Source organism: Ciconia boyciana, chromosome 1 (genome assembly GCF_034638445.1).
Source record: "Ciconia boyciana chromosome 1, ASM3463844v1, whole genome shotgun sequence".
NCBI lineage: Eukaryota > Metazoa > Chordata > Aves > Ciconiiformes > Ciconiidae > Ciconia > Ciconia boyciana.
The window spans coordinates 90,223,490-90,239,637 of NC_132934.1; the positions used below are offsets into that span (position 1 = coordinate 90,223,490).

General features: G+C 39.3%; 1 protein-coding gene across 2 annotated transcripts in view; it reads right to left on the reverse strand.

The window, feature by feature from the left end:
* The window catches only part of SLC22A15 (solute carrier family 22 member 15), a 40,818-nt gene that overhangs the window by 12,100 nt on the left and 12,570 nt on the right, over positions 1-16,148 (reverse strand). Inside the window, exons 2-7 of one of the 2 annotated variants that reach the window (XM_072881758.1) lie at positions 14,363-14,575; positions 11,145-11,277; positions 9,944-10,024; positions 3,751-3,880; positions 1,736-1,951; positions 266-406 (exon numbers count right to left, since the gene is read on the reverse strand). In XM_072881758.1, coding sequence (XP_072737859.1) covers positions 266-406; positions 1,736-1,951; positions 3,751-3,880; positions 9,944-10,024; positions 11,145-11,277; positions 14,363-14,575 — 914 coding nt within the window. Of the gene's footprint in view, positions 1-265; positions 407-1,735; positions 1,952-3,750; positions 3,881-9,943; positions 10,109-11,144; positions 11,278-14,362; positions 14,576-16,148 lie in introns of both variants that reach the window. The other variant, XM_072881747.1, reaches the window with a different exon arrangement.

The following is a 16,148-nucleotide window of genomic DNA, read 5'->3' on the forward strand; positions in this document are numbered from 1 at the left end:
TCACTCCTGAGCCAAATTTAGATGGCTCATTAATAAGTGAGGTACTGAGAACAAGTTACACTGTTGTTATTTGAAATAAAGATATATTAATGGCACTTTCAAATAAAAATGCATTTCCAAGGAGAATATAATGAAGCAGTAAAATTGAAGCAGGAAGCCTCACACAACAGATAGAAGCCAGGAGATGCAATATACAGCAAACCTATCTTTGAGAAAAATTATAACAAAACAAAGCCCTGAATGGGTTAATAAATTTCACACTTACCATTTTTGGTTAATCAAGTAAATACAGACTGGGTATGCTGGGATTTCTATCAACCCTGAAAGGGCTAAATTGGCATAAATACTTCCACCTAAGTCACCCACATTAAGAGTAAGACCATAGTAAACCAAACTGCACACAAACCTGCAAAAGACAGAAAGGGAGTAAAATTAGAGCTGCTGCTTTGCCTGCCAAATCAAAGCACTGGTCTGGCACGATAAACTATATTTAGTGTTTCAGAAGATAGGTCTAAAATGTTTCTCTGCAAGTGTATGATGCTTTCTAGGTAAAGAAACCATTTTGTTTCTGCACAGACCCAATTCCTGACTTATTACTCAGTTAAACTTAAGACTACACTTAAGAAGAATGTGCATAAACCAGTATAAAGTTAAAATATGATCATGATTATATTATTTGACTTGAGAAATTATGTCTTTGTCCTTTTTGTTTTTATCAGGTTTCACTTTAGTCCATACTTTTCCAATTGTGTGTAGACTCTTTCTCAAACAGTTCAGATGACACTTCTGCCTTCTTTTAATTTCTACACCCTAGTCCAGTTTTAGTCATTCTCCCATTCTGACTTTTTAACTTTTCTTTTGTAACCCCGACTGGCTGTCTTCTTTACAGAGAGGAAAGGAACAGGTCACGAATTCGTTCTGCAGGAAATCAGCAATTCTCATTTAAGGGACAGAAAAATCAACTATTCTGCAGTAAGCATTTGGAAAAGCAACAGGAAAACAGCTCTGTGTTGTCTGCTGACAAAAGAATGCCATTTAGTTTTTTCTTAATCAATACATCTTCCCCAAATATATGCATTATAAAAGCAACTATATGAAGAATAATGCCAGAGGACTCACATAAGGTTTATTTCAAAGTGGCAGCAAAAGACCTCAGGGCTAGCAGTGCTATCTGAAACAAAATAGGCACTTTTGGAGAGTTAAATTTCTGCTAGTGACTAGAGGTAGTTCCTGCTCCCTGTTCCCATCATGGGTTCCTGCTCCTTACTACAGGAAGTGCTAGCACTGGCAGCACTTTCTCTTAAGAAAATAAACACTCATTAGGCAAGGTAGGCCACCCACCTGCTAATGGGCTCCTTACACACAAAACAAAGAATAATACATGTGACTGAAAGTACTGACACATAGCACTGGGCCAAAGAGGAGGACAGCATGACTAGTCTCACCAGCCTTTGAGGGTCAGAAAAGAAGAGATAGTTCTCAACTATTCTGAGACAAAAAGCATGACAGAAATGCAAAGATAAAACACCTCAGAACTAGATTGTAAAAATGGCTTCACATCAGATATGCACTACGGAAATACTATAATACAAGGATCCTTTTTAGGTACAGTGTCCCTAATTATACTGGCTGAGACTAAGTACAATCTGCAGGATAAGCCACTTCTCAGCAACACGTTCTCTCAAAGACTTAGAGGCAACAGTAGCACAGCTGGGCCTACAAGAATTTCAAGTACCAGGTAAACATCATGATCAAGGTGCGTCCCAAGAGAATCTTATATCGGAACAGATCCAAGAAGCTGGCAGCCTCTCTGGAGCTCCTCTCTCCTGGGAGCTTTAATGAAAAAGTGCACTTCTGCTTGCGGTTCCTCTTCGCAATGAGGTAGAGGGCATCTTCTGCTTCATTCAGCCGGCCTTGTGAATAGAGCCAGCGAGGGGACTCTGGTATGAATCTGAAAAACACACACACACAGACAGACAGCTGTAGGGCTTTTCTCTTCTACGAGGCTGGACTTGTCTATGGAAAAAAGGCTGAAACACATTTCAGTATAACAATGAATTTTTCAAACAACCCTTCAGGTATAGAATTCACTTATTGAAACAGAGACGATGCATGTTGAAAGGAAAGAGAACATAAGTCACATGTAATTTAGATAGCAAGAAATTACAGTGAGTATATATATATATACACACGTACTTATACACACAATACTACCAATTACAGTATCATTAGGACTCTCTCTTAGGAGAATTCAGAATTAAGGAGGCACCACATTGCTACAAGTAACCACAGGATGTTTTTGTAACATTAACTAGTTGTCTTCTGTTCCTCATTTTCCAACTTTTTCCCAAATTCTCTCATGTAGACAGGAAGGCAGAGGCTATGCAAAGGTAATACTCTTGCTCCCCATGTGCACTGTTCACTTGATAGGTTTAACTCCAACAGAGCCTACAAAACAAATCTTATTTTATTACTTCCAGATTCCCAAAACTAATTTAAACTCTAGTCTTTTGCCAGAAGCTTTTTAAGATTTTTGCCTCTGACCAGGAGTGATATTTTTTCCTTCAAATTTAAAGGAAAGTGATTCTGTGCTTTTATAAAAGAAAAGATCTTAGAAAGGAACATGTTTTCTTCCTAATGATTAAAAAAATAATAATAATAATTGGATAGCATTTTCTGCAGAGTAATTTTTAAGCAATGTGGAAGGGAGGCAGTGTGAAATTTGGAATAAAAAAAATCCTTTCTTACAGTAAGATAGGCCTCTGAGCACAGTTCTGAAGTCCCAAGCATAAAGCACTTCAAAAAAAATTGTACATATCAATCTGAAAGTTAATTTTTTTTTCCAAAGGCCCCAAACACCACTTTAAGTTTTGAAATATCAGAAGTGTCATCTCTGCTTTTCACCTCATGAACAGCCTCTAAGACCTTTCCTCCAGCTCTGATGCTTCCTTTGAAAGGGTGTGTTGACTCTTTAGCAAAGAGCTTTATTCAAAAAGTTAGTTACTGAAGTTAAATAGATGTTGGAAGGAAAAAAGCCTTAAGTTTAAACAGCAGCTGAAGTTATTTTCTTCTTTCAGTTACTGAGACTTTGCTGTCAGGAAGTATATGAGAAAAGAGCAGCACACTGTATCATACAGCTTTCAGTGCTGAAGCCCACAAACACAAAACCCCTACCATCTTAATAAAGAAGCCTTCTTCCTATTCTTTCCTAATCATATTTGAAAAATAAAAGGACACTGCCTATTTTTTCCTTTTGCATGTCACCTTTAAGACTGTATATGCAAGCAATTTTGATGCTGTTCCTTCTGTGTAAGCACAATTATAAGAGAAACATCATGTTATCACATAACCACAAAAGCATTTCTGTATCTTTTAACATGTATATATAGTGTCTTGTAGCATACCAGACAACAGTTTAGATCATCTACATACACCAGTTAAAGAATAGGATGTGCTCCTACACCACTCTAGAGACTGTTCCCATCTACAGTAAGAACACATATACAATACAATGTACACTTACATTTTCAAATATTGCAGCACTGCTATTTAAAGAAAGCACAGAACATGGGGTGGTAGAGGTTGAGAGAAATACCTTAGTTACACCATTTCATATCATCCTAAGAAAGCACCTTGACTTGGTTGGTTGGTTTATTGGTTGGGGGTTTTTTGTTTGTTTAGGGTTTTTTTTTTTTCTTTTCTTATTTTTGACATCTTTCTTGATGAAACTCAGTTCGAAAAATAACTTACAGAGAGAGAAGAAAGACGACTGTTCCTTCCAGGTTAACCACAACAGCCAGAGTCCTCCAGGAACGAATGAAGTAGCCTAATAAAGCATACTGGGCAATTCCCACAGCAAAGAACAAGCCACCAATAGATCCTAATATACAATTAAAAACAAAACATTATCACTCCTTTAAGGAACATTATTAACTCTCAACACATGGGATCAGACAGAAACTAACACTTCATTAAGAAAAATTCACTCAGCACTACAGACAGAACAACAGCTATTTGACCAAGGAACATTCTGTCCTTCACCCATGCAGGGCAGAAATATTACATCTAATTGCAAAGACCAATACAAGTCCAAAAAGCACCATTCTAGATCCTCCTTACCCAACAAAGCCCCATAAACAATTAAGTCTTGTAATTCCAAATATGTTTCAGCTTTCTATGTGTAAAAAAAAAAACAAACTACAAACCATTGGAAAACTGGTATTTTTAGGAATATATAGTATTCATTTGTGGCTCTCATGATTTATAAGATATTCTGTTTTAAAACAGTCTCAGCATAGCACTTTTTTGGCACTTGTCACAGACTGGGTAAGTCAGGTCCCAGAGTGGTAATGCTGCAATTTATACACATCATATCTGAAGGACAGCTTCAACACTAACAACCAAGACAGTTAAGGGTGTCTGTATCTTTTATTCTAAGGTTGATTACCTCATGGTGTAACCAGATGTAACCAAAATTATTAGTTCATTCTTTTGTAACTAAGCAACATAGAGATAGGAGCAGGTTAGACAATGCTTTAATATTGTGTTTGTACACCTATGGCTATGGATATGCTACTATGCCCAAAGACAATTGGACAAGGAGTAGTACGGACATGCTGCTATGTTCCCAGTACAGCCCCAGCCCATCTTGACAAAGAGTCGAGGGTGGTTAGAATAATTGGTTTGTGTTAAGGGTGCCAAATCATTGTTAGGGACCATGCACCATGAAGAAGGGGAGCAAGTTACATAAGCAAGGTGGGATTGCACATGTCCAGAAGAAGGGGTCAACTAAAGGACACACCTGTACGACCACCAAGGACCACCAGAGACCCCCACGGAAGCCCCTCGGAGCTCAAGGACGCATGCGTAATGACCACACAAATATGATAATTAGTTCCAGGAAATAGAATGAATATGTATGATCATTCTGGGAAACTTGATGCACATGTATGTAACTGGACAATATAAGTTTCAGCTGATGTAACCTGCGGTATGCACGCTAGGTGGAACGATCTCCCGTGCATCCGGCGCCGTAATAAAGAATGCCTGCTTCTTAATACTACATTGGTGTTAAGGAGTTTGATTCCCGATTTCGGTGACCCAGATGGGACTCTGCTTCTGAATTTCGACGGATCCAAGGGATCGCAGGACCTCCAGCTGGCACCAAGGGATTCTCGGGGAGAACCTCCGATCCCCGGACCGAAGAATTCTGAGCAAGATCCCCTGGAACAAGGTAATAAGGCATTCTTCTAATGGGTAACAGAACTTTAGGTAGGACGTGGGTTAGAGTTCCACCAAGCCTGCTCGTAAGGCGCAGCGAAAGCTACGCAGGGTTGGGCTAAGAGGTACCTCGGTTGGTAAGTCTCTGCTAGGCGAAAGCCTGTGGAGCAGGGCCCAAGGGGGAGTCTTCGACAGGGGGTTGAAGTCTCCAAGGTTGGGATTTCTGGCAGGGGGCTGGAATCCCAGAGGGAGCTCCAACAAGGGTTGGGGTCCCTCTGACTAGTGCTTGTGATAGTGCACAATCACAACCACTAGTCTTTTGGGAGATGGGTACATTTCTGAGTAAGAAACCCATCCCACAAAGAACATCTTTGGGATGTATTTCAAAACACTGGAAAGATCTGGGGGGTGATCCTTTGACTCGGAAACAATTAATTGAATATTGCAATCATTGGTGGCCAATGAATACTTTGGGAGGTGGGGAGAAATGGGCAAAGAATAGTACATTGCAATATAATACCATCTTGCAATTAATGTTATTTTGCAAAAGGGAAGGTAAATGAGATGAAAGAGCTTATGAGGTATTTATTTTTGCTTTGAGAAATCATCTGGAGTGGCAAAAACAGTGTGGGATTATCCAGTAAGATTTTATGGTATTGACTTTGGAAAAAAACAGGGAAGGAATAAGAGTTTAAGATGATGTTGCTCTGCCTGTAGCATTGGGAAAAGGGAATGTCCCAAAGTAAGAGAACTGGATCTTTCACTACAGGCAATTAAGTTGATGACTCTGAATGATGAGGACTGAAGGAGACCAGGGGAGTCAACCCCAGCTGAACGCCTGGTTACATTAAAGCTGAGGAATGATGAAGTAGAATTTTTAGTTGATACAGGGGTAACATATTCGGTATTAAATATATGCAAAGGGGGGCTAAGTCATAAAACTATAAGTGTTGTTGGGGAAGCAGGGTGGAAGAAAATCGGCGGTTTTTACAAGCTTTGAAATTCAAATTGGGAAAGCAATGGGTAACTCATCAATTTTTGTATATGCCAGAATGTCCATCATCTTTGTTAGGAAGAGATATATTGAGTAAATTGAATGCACAAAATAATTTTTAAAAACGGGGAGACTCACCTGTTAATACCTGAATCAAAAGCTGTGGAAGCGAGAATTTTTATGTTACAGAACACACCACGACCAAAGGAAGAAATTCCTGCAGAAGTAGAGGATGCAGTAACACCCTTGGTATGGGCTAGTGGAATTCCAGGTCAGTCTAAATTGACGGAATCAGTAAAGGTTGTTCTAAAATCTGGAACTAAACCGGTAAGACAAAACAGTATCCTATCAAGTGGGAAGCTAGAAAGGGGTTGGAAGAATTAATAATGAAATGTTTAAATTATGCATTATTGATAGAGTGTGAATCAAAATATAATACCCTGATATTGCTAGTGAAAAAGCAGAATGGCAAGGAATATAGGTCAGTTCAAGATTTAAGAGCCATAAATCAGATTAAGATGTTCACCCAGTAGTAGCTAACACATATACCTTGCTGACATCCTTAAAAGAAAAACATAAGTGGTTTACTGTACTTGATCTCAAGGATGCTTTCTTCTGCATACCTCTACACAAAGATAGCCAGGCATATTTGCCTTTGAATGGGAAAGCCCCACCACTGGATGCAAGACACAACTCACTTGGACGGTGCTACCTCAAAGGTTCAAAAATAGTCCTACAATATTTGGTAATCAGTTGGTAAAGGAACTGGAAGTGTGGAAAAAAGAAAATTCAGAAGGAATAATATTGCAGTATGTAGGTGACATCTTGATAGCAGCAGAGACACAGGAAGACTGTTTACAAGTGACCATCAGCTTGTTGAATTTTTTGGGACAAGCAGGATACCGAGTATCAAAAAGCAAGGCCCAGATTGGGAAAGAGACTGTAATATATGTAGGCTTTGAAATTTCACAAGGACAAAGAAGATTGGGAGCAGGCAGAAAGGAAGCAATTTGTCAAGTTCCAGAACCCAGAACGATACAGGAATTGCGGACATTTTTGGGTATGGTCGGGTGGTGTCAATTATGGATCCTCAATTATGCAGCTTTGAAAGGATCCCAGGAGAATTACCTGTTGTGGACACCTGAGTGTTGGACAGCTTTTAAAAATCTGAAGAAGGCTTTGATGTCTGCACCTGTGTTAGGACTCTCAGATTAGGAAAGCCTTTTGAATTGTTTGTACATGAGCGATAACATCTTGCTTTGGGTGTGTTGACTCAAAAATTAGGAATCTGGAAATGGGCCGTTGGGTATTTTTCTAAGCAATTCGATAATGTCAGCAAGGGATGGCCTGGATGTTTGTGAGCTGTGGCAGCAACTGTACTCTTAATCCAAGAAGCAAGGAAATTAACCATGGGGCAGAAAATTACAGTTTATGTCCCACATATAGTAATTTCTGTCTCGGACCAAAAAGGGGGGCAATGGTAGTCCCCAAGCTGCCTGCTTAAATACCAGGTCACTCTCTTGGAATAGGATGATGTGGAACTTAAAACTACAACAGCAGCGAACCCAGCAACATTTTTGAGCTCGGAAATGGGTGAGTCTTTACACTGTGATTGTTTGCAAACTTCTGAACAGGTATATTCTAGCAGACAGGACCTGAAGGACAAACCCTTGCCTAATCCTGATTTGGAGCAGTTTACAGATGGAAGCAGCTTTGTCCGAGATGGAAAATGAATGGCAGGCTATGCAGTGGTTACCACCACCCCAAGTGATGAAAGCTGAAGCTCTCCCTGTGAATACATCAGCACAGAAAGCAGATTCACACACATGGAGCTATCTGGAAGGAAAGAGGACAGTTGTCAGCTCAGGAAGAAATTCTTCAACTCCTCCAGGACATCCAGCAGCCCAAGGAAGTAGTGGTAATGCATTGTAAAGCACATCAATTTGGACAAACCGTGGTAAATGTGGGCAACTGATTGGCTGATAAAACTGCTAGAGAGGCAGTGGAGCAAAGCATCCTTGCCCTGGTACCAGTAAAACAGGTAAAACTTCCAACCCTAAAACCAAATTTTGGTAAATTGGATAGATTATTGGCAGAACAGTTGAGAGCAGTAGAAAATGAGGTGGGTAACATCCACCAGACAAGTCATAGTTACCCCACAAATAATGATAAAATAGTAGAGGAAAAATAAGAGAGAAACACATGGGGGAATTGAAGTGATGATTGTGGATTTAGAGAAATCAAGATTGCTGTGTGCACATCCCAAATGTTACAGCTGCTTTGAATGAACAAATAGATGATGTGAAGAGAGTGGCACAGCAGACTCAAGGTTTAAGGAGTGAAATGCAAACAAATTGGTTAAGCCAAATTTTGGAACATTTTTGATTTCTTCTTAAAGGATGGATAACTGAGTTGTTACAGACACTAATCATCTTGATTACAGTTGTTTTGGTGATTTGTTTGGTTTATCAATGTTTAAAGAAAATGTTGACACAGAAATCAGCGATGAAGCATCATACACCAATGCCGGGAGAGAAGCCACCTGCTTATGTTGAGTTATGAAAGATTAAGAGTGGAAGTATTGAAAAGATGATTATTTCAAAACTTCCAAAGGGGGGAAATGTAACCAGATGTAACCAAAATGATTAGTTTGTTCTTTTGTAACTAAGCAACATAGAGATAGGAGTAGGGTAGACAATGCTTTAATATTGTGTTTGTACACCTATGGCTATGGATATGCTACTGTGCCCAAAGACAGTTGGACAAGGAGTAGTACGGACATGCTGCTATGTTCCCAGTACAGCCCCAGCCCATCTGGACAAAGAGTCGAGGGTGGCTAGAATAATTGGTTTGTGTTAAGGGTGCCAAATCATTGTTAGGGACCATGCACCATGAAGAAGGGGAGCAAGTTACATAAGCAAGGTGGGATTGCACATGTCCAGAAGAAGGGGTCAACTAAAGGACACACCTGTACGACCACCAAGGACCACCAGAGACCCCCACGGAAGCCCCTCGGAGCTCAAGGACGCATGCGTAATGACCACGCAAATATGATAATTAGTTCCAGGAAATAGAATGAATATGCATTATCATTCCGGGAAATGTGATGCATATGTATGTAACTGGACAATATAAGTTTCGGCTGATGTAACCTGCAGTATGCACACTAGGTGGAACGATCCCCTGTGCATCCAGCGCCGTAATAAAGAATGCCTGCTTCTTAATACTACATTGGTGTTAAGGAGTTTGATTCCCGATGTCGGTGACAATGGGACAATTTTTTTTTTAATATATAAACAATAGTTATGTCATCTTCCCATTATATAAAAACACTTTTGATTTCTTTTTGAGAACTGCCAGGAATTAAAGAATTTATATTTAGCATACAAACACTAAGCTCTGTTTAGCAGAGTCCAAAATTCTGATGGATAGAGCTCAGCTATCATGAACCTTGGATGAGTATTTAGCTGTGTAACATTCACAGGGGATGTTTCAACTGGACCTTTGTCAACTTGAGTGATGCAGAAATCTGAATGGCCCCAAGTCATCTACTGTGCTTGTCTAAGGTTCATATTAAACAAAGCAGGGCTCAAAGACTGTGGTCACACAGATCCTCAAGCAGAGTTAAATTCACAACTGCTATGATCTTAGCTTTGGTGTGTCTCAAGTGGTGTGTGAGACTGAAATCCATAAATTCTGACAATAAAGACACTGACACTCAAACTTTACCTGCTAATGCCCAGTAGGCAGTACCCACACACTCATTCAGTAGAACAAAGGCCACCAGTGACATCCCACCATTCATCATCCCTACCAAGAAGCGAGACATGGCAAAGAATTCATATGAGGGTGAGAATCCATTTGCAATGGCAAACAAGATGTCCAGGGCAAAACCTGGAAAACAAGGCAAAAGGTTTCATTTCAGAAGAGTACCTAAAAAAACCCAGAAGCATTTATCAGTATCTTTACTTGATGTTCAGTGGCATCTGTCCTAAGTAATCACAGTCAACAACTACAACACACTGCTACATACCACAGGTTTGGGCAGAAACTTAAGTACCTAATGTCAGTACCATAAAAGGAGGGACACAAAAGGAGTGGTTTCTGATACATAATTTGCAGTACTAAACCTTCAAATTCAGTTCACGGCAATTTTTTCCCATACTCAGAACTACTGTCTGGCTCCAGTTAAGATGGCTTGATATTTATCCCCATACAGAAGCCACAGATTAAATATATGACCAAATATCTCCCCTCATTCTTGGAAAGTAGTTCATACAAACTAGAGAAGAGAAAGTTACCAGGGGACAGTACATGGGGAGTTTGCACTGCATAGCAGGCCCACCTTTATCTGCTTTCAGTGAGGTTGTTCCTTTAAAAAAACAAAACCTGTTTTTTAATTCTACATGCTCATCCATTGACACACAACTTTATAAATACATACACAAAACATGAAGTTCCAAATGTTGTTTGATCTGGGGACAGTAAAAAAGGCTTGTGAGCTTTAAAACATAACGAGGATCACAAATACATAAAAATTAAATCATGCAGACAGGAGATAAAAGGTGCAACAAATTCCTAGCAGGTTATACATGTAAGAACATTGCTAACAAATTACTAGAAATATTAATTGCAACCTGTGGAGATCCCATGAGCATGACATGCATGAGTGTAAGGCCTTATGGTACGATTCCTAAATCCAGAACACCTTGACTGAACAGTCAAATACTAATTTCTTGCCCCTACTTATATTCCTGAAGTATACTGGAAGGACAAAAAAAAAAAAAAAAACCCAAGCAAACAAAACCACCCCACAGCACATTATTCACTGCTGCGTTATCAAGCTCTCAGCAGAAACTGGGCTCTTGTCACTGATCTTCAGAGACACAACACCTCCACCTCATTCATTTTGTTAGGTAGCAGTGGTTACCTGTAAGATAGACTTTCTTCCTCCCAAAGCGATCTGAGAGCTGGCCAAAGGAGATTGCTCCAACAAACACACCACTGAAGTAGAAAGAACTGGCAGCACTGACTTTGTATGATGTGTTGCCAATTAAAAACCACTGGAGGGAGGGGGAGCAGGGGGGAACACAAAAAGAAAAGGAGAATTAACCAGAATCCAAGCAGTTCACCAACAGCTAATAGTTGGAGGGGGATGATACATTCTTTGAGGAAGATCAAACTTTGCATAAATCTCCTAAGCATCACATTCAGTCAGTCGTCAGATAGTCACCAAAACACAACTGCTGTCTCCCAGACTCACCAGGTGGTACTAACCAATTGCACAGTTCCCCCACACCACATGCAGTCTTTGATTCTGAAATCAAGGACAAATCCCTCATTGAATATTATAATATTTGCAGCCTTCTCCCATTCTCCCTTTTATTGCCTTTTCTCACATAAATCTATTAGCTTAAATAGACTTAGTCCTACCTCTTAACATACGTCACTGCAGTGTGTAGCCATACTATGCAGAAATAAAAATTGTGGTTTATGTCCAAAGATAATCCTGCATAGGAGTCTTGCCACTGAGAAACACTTTGGTAGCATTAGACAGGTTTTCTGGCATTGCAAATACTCATTTTTTTTTTTTTACTGTCTACTTTGTGTCATTTCCAATTCTTTTCAATTCCAAATACAAACCTGATCTTCATATGTTTGATTCTTACAGACTTAATGGCTCAGGTTGAACCTGACAGGAAATTCTTTCTCCCACAAAACTGTAGAATGAAAATGTGCCATGCTCTCACTGTTCAAAAGTTATTTCCTTTTGTATTCTAAAAACTCCACATCTTGTGTTCTTTTTCTACTCCTCTTGCATCTTGAGATAATGTTTCCTCTTAGTGACACCCAACTCTTCTTCCTGTGCTGGTAAGCTGGTGATTATGTCATTATCCCTGCAATAACACTCTAATCTTCTCCTCGTAATCTTCTCTTCTTCTACCAAAACCCCATTAGATATCCTTTCTAGCAAAGCTTATATTATTTCAAAGCTCAGTTATAAACTACCTCACCACGAGAACAGAGCCATGCAATTAAATCTCACCAAGATTAGGGAGCTAACAAAACAAAATCATTCAGAAGCTCCAAGAAAATAACTTGCTTATTCTCAGTATATGCTTCATTTTGAATTGTCACTTTAATGGTGAGGTGTTTACTGATACGGTAGGTAATGTGCCCATAAAGCGTCAAGACTGACAAAATTCAATTTTGTGGTCCATGTGACCACAAATCAGCTTTTGAAGCTTCTCTAGAATTTAAAAACAATTCCCAGAAAAATACATTTGTATAATAATAGCATATGAGATTAATTTTATCTTGAAATAACATGGTCAGTTTGTTTTATAAGGGCTACAAGAATCATGCCCTAACTTTTGGTATAAAAATTAAAAAAGCTGCCAACACTGAAACTCAGTGACATTAGATGCTTTCTGAATCATTCAGAGATTAAGGGATAATTTGGTTGTGAAGCAAAATTTGTTCTGCAAATTAATCTCAACAGCTAAGAAGCTCTTTAAAGGGCTCAAGGCTTCTCTCTTCTAGATAAAGCATGTAACATATATATGCCTGATATTCACAAATCAAGTTTTTTACATCAGAGTATTTTTCAGTGTAAATTTGCAATGGTCATGTTACTGGTAAGTGATGTCACAAGATAAGCATGAAAAAATCCTCCTGAAATGTAGAAAAAGCTTCTTTACACATCAGTGTGATGTCACTAAGATCTTTGTATTTAGCACATAACTCAACTTCCAAATATACCACACATTCAGCTAACAAATTTTGAAAAAAATGTATTTAACAGTGGGAAACAGAAGAGGCAACAAGATTTTATACACGTGGGCCTTTATCGAGAAGTATGTTAAAGAACTTCAAAGCAGAATCTACGCAAGTTGCTTTGGGATTTTTTATTTAATTTTGTATTTTTCAAGTAAACTTCATTCTTTACCTGCATTTCTTATCTATGTAACTAAAATGCATAAGAATCTTTAAAAAATTTATTTCCTAAAGCGCTGCTAGGCTCTACAAACATGTCTGACTTGTCAAGTTTAAGAGAATAAAAGGTTCTTGGATAAACTGAAAAGCAAAAAAGAAAAAGCCCAGAGAAAGTTTGAACACCTTACTGAGCTTTAAATAATGCTTAAAAAAAAAATCCAGCTTCCATTAGAATTTTAATTTAAACAGTGGCATAAGTACTCATATCCTCCTTATTACCAGAATAAGAAGCAATGCCTGTTGTACACAACTGCTTGGTACTATTCCAAAGCTGCAGTTTTTATTAACATGCTCATAACCAATAAAGCTAAGTGCTTTACAGGACTAATTCAGATAGCATTAATGGCTCTGGACAATAGCCATGAATTATCAAGTGGTACTACACTTGACTCAACTGTATAGCTCTAAATTCAGGTCTTGTAACAGATGCACTTGGATAGGGCTCTTGCACAGGACAATTTGACATTAACAGATACTGAAGGCCCCAGGAAGGGCAGGTGTTGCACACATCAGTGCTGAGTCTGGAATCATTTCTGTAGGGACTGTGGCTAGACCACATGAAAGAAGGCACTTACAAAACACAGAGGCCACACCAATAAAGCTAAAGCTTGTTTTGGGATAGAATGGGGGGAGTTGTTTTGTCCACCTGACTCCCCACTGCCCACACCTTCCCTCACATTTGGAGTTGCAAAGACTGCAGAAGCCACTTCCTCTCCAGGTTCCTCCACTGCTTGCTAACTGCATGATGGATGCACTACACGCATTTGACCTTAGCAAGGGAATCACAAGAGATGGCCAGAAAGAGCTCAGGGTCCATAAAGGATTTTGAGCACATTAGTACAACGAATGACATGATTCCAGCTCAATTGTGGAACCAGGCTACAGGATCCAATACATAAGTTCCACATGGAAAAGGTAGGAAGTTTTGGAGCAGAACTTTGATCAAGATCTGCATAGCAAAATAAAGGTAGTTCTTGTTGCCAGTAAAGAAATTAATAGATTACCTGTTCTGTACCTGGAGGTAGCACCTGTTTCATTTGTTAATCAAAACATGCATTAGTACGAGAAAAAGCAGTACAACCAGCCCCCCACAACTGACCCGATAAGATTTACTACTCACACATGAGGCAGCAAAACCCATTTCAGACTTACCTCAGAGACTATTGATGTGAAGGTGCTGCTGAAGTGTATGTGCTTGTGCACCTCACTGCCATTGGCGGTCAGAAGCCATTCCCCAAAAGCTCTCTGCTCACTTGCTGACTGGTTACTATGGCTCTGATTAGCTGAGAGCTCTTGGAGATCCCAGTGGTAGGGAGGAGTTGCACCCACCAACGCGATGAGGATGGCTTCAGTGGCCACATAGAGCTGGCACGAAAGACAAAAAACATCGAAGATGCTAAACATACATCCAAGCAATGTTTCCTCTGCAGTTGGATCAAATCAATGTTAAAAAAATATTCCTATTTTATATTCACCTTCTACCACTACAAGATGCTATGTATAGCCCCCATCTACCAAATATCATACACTAAAGAACCACAACTTCAACACAGTGGTTCTTGCGCTTTTTATCTGTTGAATATTTGAGAGAAAAGAAGTTCCCCTCCTGACACCCTTCCCTCAGTCAGAGACCCCCCAACTCCCACACATAGAAAGTACACCCCTGGATGCATGAAAAGTTGTTAGTAGTACTAAGGAGACAAAATAAAACTATTTCTTAATGCAAGTATATTACTCTACTATATCCTCTCCCTCCACCTGTGCTGTTCATTCCTCTAATTTGATATTTGGAATAGATCTCCTCCTCACTGTTTCGTATCTAATCTTTCCCAGTTTTACCTATTGAAAAATGAATTCTTTCCTATTTTTTAATCTTCTGTGAACCTGTTTCACTCTTAAAAAAGATAGAGGCACACATGTGAATGTACATATGTATTTTTTATATATCTACACATTTATACACAGACACAAAGTCTAAATACAGTGATTAACAGCTGGCTTTGTTTAGGAAAGAATAAATAAAACGGCTGTAAACCCAGACGTTTCAAGCCTGATCTAGAGCTGGGTCACTGCTGCTTGCTCAAAAGAACATTCACAGGCCACTGCTTTTAACAGTCTATATTGCAACTCCATCTTAAAACCCAGTGTTTTTAGACCTGTTTGAACACAGGAATGCCACGAGTTCTGCAACAGAAGACAGAAGATGAAGTCTTCTGAGACAAAAGCTGTTGCTGGTAACAACACAAAGATGCCCCCACTCTCCAAATAAAACTGCCTCTTGTCTTGAGCCCTCACTGAGAAAGAGTAACTCAGTACAGTAGCTCCTGACAAAAAAAAAAAAAAAAAAAAGAAAAGATCCTGTTGCTTCTCCTGCTTACTTACTCCATAAAAAAAAACCCTCAGCCATGCCACTCCAGTCCTCAAACCCCACTTCAGACACCTCCTGAACACAGTCCTTGCTCTGCTCCCAGCATCTCCTCTGTATGTTCTTGGGAAGAATGTACCTGCAGGAAGTGTGGTGTCTAGGAAGGCTGCTACACAAATAATTCTCAGAACTGGGAAGGCCATAGATAGGCACAGAAAAAGAAGTCTGAGGACCTCTGAATTCTGATGCAAGCAACACCAGGTAATCCTATTCTGTTCTGTACAACAGCTGAGCAGTCGGAGTTACACCCAGATCTAAATGAGAATTACTATTAAATTAACACAGAGACCCCTGAGTTATTACCTGAAAGCATTTTCTTTCCATCAGCTCCTTTTTGTATTCTACATGATAAACTGCTACTGCAGTGGCAGGAGGTAACTAAATATTTTGAAAAATCATTCTTTCCATTTTTAAAAATATAAAATTACTGAATATCAAAAGGAATTTGGAAGAAAAACCACAATCTGTTAACTATGTTATTTAAGCTAAAGAACAACTTCTAGATAGACAACG